General features: G+C 45.1%; 1 protein-coding gene across 1 annotated transcript in view; it reads left to right on the forward strand.

Annotated features, from left to right (window-relative positions):
• The window catches only part of ppef1 (protein phosphatase, EF-hand calcium binding domain 1), a 151,671-nt gene extending 147,851 nt beyond the window's left edge, over nt 1–3,820 (forward strand). Inside the window, exon 14 of the mRNA XM_063052536.1 lies at nt 3,473–3,820. Within this exon, the coding sequence (XP_062908606.1) occupies nt 3,473–3,654 (182 nt within the window). The 3' untranslated portion in view covers nt 3,655–3,820. The remainder of the gene's footprint in view (nt 1–3,472) is intronic.
• The last annotated feature ends 3,423 nt before the right edge of the window (nt 3,821–7,243 follow it).

Genomic DNA, 7,243 nt, shown 5'->3' on the forward strand with positions numbered 1-7,243 from the left:
ACTGGGACATACCAATCCTCACCTTCTCCTGTCTCACTGTGACAAGCCTATCTTCACCTTCCCCTGTCTCACTGGAACATACCAATCTTCACCTTCCCCTGTCTCACTAAGACAAACCTATCTTCACCTTCCCCTGTCTCACTCGCACAAACCTATCTTCACCTTCCCCTCTCTCACTAGCAGAAACCTATCTTTACCTTCCGCTGTCTCACTCAGACAAACCTATCTTCAGCTTCACCTGTCTCACTAAGACAAACCTATCTTCAACTTCCCCTGTCTCACTGGGACAAACCTCTCTTCACCTTCCCCTCTCTCACTAGCAGAAACTTATCTTTACCTTCCACTGTCTCACTCAGACAAACCTATCTTCAGCTTCACCTGTCTCACTGAGACAAACCTATCTTCACCTTCCCCTGTCTCACTAAGACAAACCTGTCTTAAGCTTCCCCTCTCTCACTGGGAGAAACCTATCTTCACCTTCCTCTGACTCACTGGAACAAACTTATCTTCACCTTCCCCTGTCTTTCTAAGACAAAACTATCTTCACCTTCCCCTGTCTGAATATGACCAACCTATCTTCACCTTCCCCGGTCTCACTGGGACAAACCTATCTTCACCTTCCCCTGTTTCACTAAGACAAACCTATCTTCACCTTCCCCTGTCTCACTAAGTCAAACGTATCTTCACCTTCCTCTCTCTCACTAAGAGAAGCCTATCTTCACCTTCCTCTGACTCACTAAGACAAACCTATCTTCACCTTCCTCTGTCTCACTAAGACAAACCTATCTTCACCTTCCCCTGTCTCACTAAGACAAACTTATCTTAAGCTTCCTCTCTCTCACTGGGAGAAACCTATCTTCACCTTCCTCTGACTCACTGGAACAAACCTATCTTCACCTTCCCCTGTCTTTCAAAGACAAAACTATCTTCACCTTCCCATGCCTCACGAAGACCAACCTATCTTCACCTTCCCCTGTCTTACTGGGACATTCCTATCCTCACCTTCTCCTGCTTCACTGTGACAAGCCTATCTTCGCCTTCCATTGTCTCACTGGAACAAATCTATCTTCACCTTCCCCTGTCTTACTAAGACAAACCTATCTTCACCTTCCCCTGTCTCACTAAGACAAACCTATCTTCACCTTCCCCTGTCTCTCCGCGACAAACCTAACTTCACCTTCCCCTGTCTTTCAAAGACAAAACTATCTTCACCTTCCCATGCCTCACGAAGACCAACCTATCTTCACCTTCCCCTGTCTTACTGGGACATTCCTATCCTCACCTTCTCCTGCTTCACTGTGACAAGCCTATCTTCGCCTTCCATTGTCTCACTGGAACAAATCTATCTTCACCTTCCCCTGTCTTACTAAGACAAACCTATCTTCACCTTCCCCTGTCTCACTAAGACAAACCTATCTTCACCTTCCCCTGTCTCACTGGGACAATCCTACCTTCACCTTCCCCTGTCTCTCTGGGACAAACCTCTCTTCACCTTTCCCTGTCTGACTGGGACAAACCCATCTTCACGTTCCCCTGTCTCACTAAGACAAGCCTATCTTCACCTTCCCCTGTCTCACTGGGACAAACCTATCTTCACCGTTCCCTGTCTGACTGGGAAAAACCCATCTTCACCTTTCTCTGTCTTGCTCAGACAAACCTGTCTTCACCTTCTCCTGTTTACTGGGACAAACCTATCCTCACCTTCCCCTGTCTCACTGGAACATACCTATCTTCACCTTGCCTGGTCTCACTGGAACAAACCTATCTTCACCTTCCCCTGTCTCACTAAGACAAACCTATCTTCACCTTCCCCTGTCTCACTAATGGAAACCTATCTTCACCTTTCCCTGTCTCACTGAGACAAACCCATCTTCACTTTCCCCTGTCTCACTAAGACAAACCTATCTTCACCTTCCCCTGTCTCACTAATGGAAACCTATCTTCACATTCCCCTGTCTCACTGGGACAAACATATCTTCACCTTTCCCTGTCTCACTGGGACAAACCCATCTTCAACTTCCCCTGGCTCACTAAGACAAACCTATCTTCACCTTCCTCTGACTCACTGGAACAATCCTATCTTCAGCTTCCCCTGTCTCACTAAGACAAACCTATCTTCACCTTCCCCTCTATCACTCTGACAAACCTATCTTCACCTTCCCCTCTCTCACTAAAACAAACCTATCTTCACCTTTCCCTGTCTTACTGGGACATACCTATCCTCACCTTCCCCTGTCTCACTGGGTCAAACCTATCTTCACCTTCCCCTGTATCACTGGGACAAACCTATCTTCACCTTTCCCTGTCTCACTGGCACAAACCTATCTGCACCTTCCCCTGTCTCACTGGAACAAACCCATCTTCACCTTTCTCTGTCTCACTAAGACAAACCTATCTTCACCTTCCCCTGACTCACTTGTACAAACCTATCTTCACCTTTCCCTGTTTACTGGGAGAAACCTTTCTTCACCTTTCCCTGTTTACTGGGACAAACCTATCCTCACCTTCCCCTGTCTCACTGGGACAAACCTATCTTCACCTTGCCTGGTCTCACTGGAACAAACCTATCTTCACCTTCCCCTGTCTCACTAAGACAAACCTATCTTCACCTTCCCCTGTCTCACTGGGACAAACCATGTTGAACCCCAAGCAAATACTCCTTAAACAGCGTCCATATTTCTGTGATGCATTTTTCTGTGAACATCTGTTCCCAAGTTCCTGCCTAATAGCTATGTAATTAGCCATCTGCCAATTAATTACTTATTTTATCATCAGCTCCTATCCTTAGCTATGCAAACAATCAGAGACTTGTGGTGACTGTCTTGGAAATTCAATCTCACAAGGAGATCTGTCACCGGTATATTTGTTACCTGGTACTAGATCTGGTGCCTGTCCACATACTGTGTAAGAAATCCTTCTAATATTGACAAATTCTGTCCCATCTAAACCTTTTGCACTCAGGAGCTGATGATCAATATCAGGGAAGTTGAGATTCCTTCATTCCCCCTGTTTTGTTTTCACCCTTCCAAAATCTGCATCCTGATCTCCTTCCTGCTTCTGCTGCTAATGGAGGGTGGATAGAATATCCCCAATAGAGTGATTGCTCTCTCCCTGTTTCTGGAATCCATCTAACTGACTCAGTATTTGATCGCTCCTTGACATTCTCCCTTTCTGCTCAGCGGATCAAGCAGCATCTGGGTGGTGGGGTGAGCTGAAGGAATTGTTGACCAGAACCTCTTTCCTCCCACAGACGCTGCTCAGCCCACTGAGTTCCTCCTGTACATTGCTTGCTGTTCCAAATTCCAGATTTTGTGGTTTCTGGCATCTCCGCATGCTGGTTAGCTGTGGTTATTAACGCTGTCATTGAAACCATATTACATATGGACATCTGGTTTAGAATCAGACATGTAGGGATATGTTGACATGTCCTGTGTAGTGTGCCAGACTATTATACATCCGTCTCTCCTGCCAGGATTAATCTCCATGGAGGAATTCCGCCAGACCTGGAAACTTTTCAGTTCCCACCTGCACATCCATCTGGATGACCAGTCTGTAGATGACCTGGCCCGGAGCATTGATATCAACAAGGATGGCAGCATAGACTTCAATGAATTTCTGGAAGCTTTCCGCCTGGTGCAGAAGGATAACAAGTAAAACTCTAAATACTGAGGAAGAACATTGATCTTGTTGGATTAGACTGTATGATTGTTACTATCTTTTGTAGTTGAACAATCTGTACCTGCTGGTATTTTATATAACTACCTGTATACATGTAACTGTTAGTATGTTTCCTGGTGGTCACAGTATGTTTATGCAATTGTTCAGTGTGTCCCCTAGTGGTTATAGTCCTTTGCATCATTCTGGAAGCTTCCCTTGGTACCATAGTATTTAAATAGTGGCTATCTGATTGGTTAACTCTATGAATTTGGATGGAATGTTTCTTATCTATGTGGTATAAGAAGGGCTTCTTTAGTCTTCTCTGTTTTACGTTCTTAGATACTAGATTTTCGATGCTCTGTATTTCCAAAAGTCTTTGCTCTAGTCGTGCTTAATAAAACGATTATGAAGCAACAAGTTTTATGCCTCTTTCTTGACCTGAAATAACCTTGGATCAAAACATCAGAATCTAACAGCCTGCAAAGCAGTTTGCCCAGATTTAACTCCATGCCTTTCCAACACCTTCAGTAATACAATTCTCATTCTTTTAATAAATAACGAAATGCAGTTGTGAATTATTTTGTCTTTGTGCTTTACTCTGACTCCTGAATTGTAGTAGTCGACCACTTGCACCAGTAAGTGGGACCTGAAGACGTAGAACTCGACACTTTCAGAAGTAACTGACGACTGCCCAGTGGCACTGACACCAATCATCGTGAAGTGCTTTGAACAGCTGGTAATGGCACAGATTAAAAACTCCGTTCCTGCCACACTGGACACTCACTGTTCACTGACAGAACTACTCTGCGATAGATCCCATAGCATCTGTCATTCACTAGGCCCGGCACACTGAGAAAACAAGGACACCTATGTCAGAATGCTGTTTTGTGGATTTCAGCTCAGCTTTATTGTCCTACAGACCTGGGTGAATAAACTCCTACTCCTTAGGCTAAATACACTACGGTGCAAATGGTTTTGGACTTCCTGACAAACAAATCTCAGACAGTTGGGATGCACAATCACTCCTTCCTCCCCTTCATCCTGAGCCCATTGCTGTACACTCTGCTCACCGATGACACACATAGGAGCAATCACATGATGATGACACGACAGTGGTGGGGTTCATTGCCAACAATGATGAGACAGCCTGCAAAAAAGAGGCAGAAGAGCTCAAGGCTTAGAAACATAGAAACATAGAAAACCTACAGCACAATACAGGGCCTTCGGCCCACAAAGCTGTGCCGAGAAAATTCAAACATCAGTGGTGCAAAGGGTCTTTAGGAGTCCTCGTGCAAGATTCCCAGAAGGTTAATTTACAGGTTAAGTCCATGGTAAAGAAGGCAAATGCAATGTTGTTATTCATTTCAAGCGGAATAGAATATAAAAGCATGGAGATAATGCTGAGGCTTTTATAAGACTCTAGTCAGGCCGCACTTGGAATATTATCAACAGTTTTGGGCCCCATATCTCAGAAAAGATGTGTTGTCATTGGAGATAGTCCACTGGAGGTTCACGAGGATGATTCCGGGAATGAAGAAATTAACATATGAGGATCATTTGGTAGCTTTGGGCCTGTACTCACTGGAATTTAGAATGATACGTGGGGGGTGGATCTCCTTAAAACCTACCGAATGTTGAAAGGACTAGACAGGGTGGATGTGGAGAGGATATTTCCTATAGTGGGGGTGTCCATAACTAGAAGGCACAGGCTTAAAAATTGAGGAATAATCTTTTAGAACAGAGGTCTGGAGGAATTTTTAGCCAGAGTAGTGAATCTGTGGAATGCTCTGCCACAGGCTGTGGTGGAGGCCAAGTTCGTGGGTATATTTAAGGTGGAAGTTGATGGTTTCCTGATCGGTCAGGGCATCAAAGGATAAGACAAGTAGGATCCCGGATCAGCCATGATGGTATTGCGGAGCAGAGTCGATGGGCTGAATGGCCTAATTCTGCTCCTGTGTCTTCTGGTCTTAGATAAGGGGCTGAAAACTGGAGTGGGTGAGTTATGACAGGATGAGACAGGAGTTCATTACAAGCTGCTGCTGGACAAGTATTAAAAACCATCTGATCACAATTCAGAATTGGCACGTTTCAGATGGTAGCAAGGACAAGGCTGGTAAAAATCAGAGTGTACCTGTGTGGAATCGTGCGATAACAGGGGATTGCTGAAGCAAGTGATTAGGAAGGTTGTGAAACACCCTTGGTGGGCAGGTTTGAAAAGAATCCCAAGGCAAGTTACACACAGTGGGCTTTTTACTAGCTACACCTGTATGGGATGGTTGGTTCCTGACAAGATATCAGGAAATGCCAATAGCAATTATATAGCTTCTCCCACCCAAGACAACTCCGCCTTCATGTAGGACTTAGGTCCGGTGCACCCTGTCTCGCTGAAGGAGCTCTGTCTATGGCAAGTGTTTGGCGACCAATGGTGGTGGTGTCACCGAAAATCACTGAAGTCTCCGGCAGCAGGGAGATTGATTCCAAGCTCTGGTGGAGGATTGTCTTTGTATAACAACAGCAAAGGTTGGGCAACGTCTAGTGTACGATTCCCAATTGGGAACACCAGTAGAGGTCAAATGCTCTAGTTAGATGAGCACTGCGGCAACAGAAGGCAACAGCAAACCACTGTTGAAATTTCTGCCTAGTCAATCATGGAAAGAAACAAAAGAAGGAAACCAGACAACAGCGTGAATGGGATTGACTCTAATCAACAGAACAACACCTCACTCGGTAGGGGTAGTCAAGTGCTGCAGGTGACACCAGACCGTCATCCAGAGACTGTAAGCAATAGGGAAAGGCTAAGGGTAGCAAAATGGAACATCCGGACACTTTACCAGAAAGGAAAGTTGGACAACACATTAAATGAAATGAAAAGGTTGGAAGTTGATATCTTAGAAGTTAGATGGACTGACAGTGGCAAATTCACTAAGAATAGTTCTCCGATAATGTATTCTGGTTCGGGTAGATGGAGCTCGTCAGCCTGGGAAGGCAGTCCATCTAAGAGAGGGAAAACTCTGATTTCAAACCTCCGCTGCCTTGCGTCCACACCCACTCATAGGAAAGGCTTTGAGAGTAAACCCTGAGGACAAATCCGGAGCTGGAGTCCCTAAGGCAGTCCGATGTTGCCTTCAACCTCGTTCTGGCAACTCCTGCGACAACACTGGTGCCAGGCTGTATTGGCCCTTGCCCTTCCCTTGGACAACATTGGTGTCATGGAGAGGGGAGACTTGCAGCATAGGCAACTACTGGTCTTCCACACAACCTTGCCCAGGCCTGCGCCCTGGAACTTTCCAGGCGCTGATCCATGGTCTCGCAAGACTAACGGATGCTATCAATATATTCTGGAGGTCAATAGCATATGTATGGAGTTGGAATTATTTTAAACAAACAAGTATCAAAATGTCTTAAGGGATATTGGGTGATATCCGATCGGCTGCTTTTAGTTAAATTAAGGGGTAACTCTTTTAGCATTAGCATAATCTAAGCCTATGCGCCAACAAATGACGTGGATGAAGAGGATATCAACAAGTTTAATGAAGATCTCGACAGTGCTTATGAGCAATGTAAATCTCAGGATATAAAATTAATC

The sequence above is a fragment of the Mobula hypostoma genome, chromosome 6, assembly GCF_963921235.1.
Source record: "Mobula hypostoma chromosome 6, sMobHyp1.1, whole genome shotgun sequence".
NCBI classification, from domain to species: Eukaryota; Metazoa; Chordata; class Chondrichthyes; order Myliobatiformes; family Myliobatidae; genus Mobula; species Mobula hypostoma.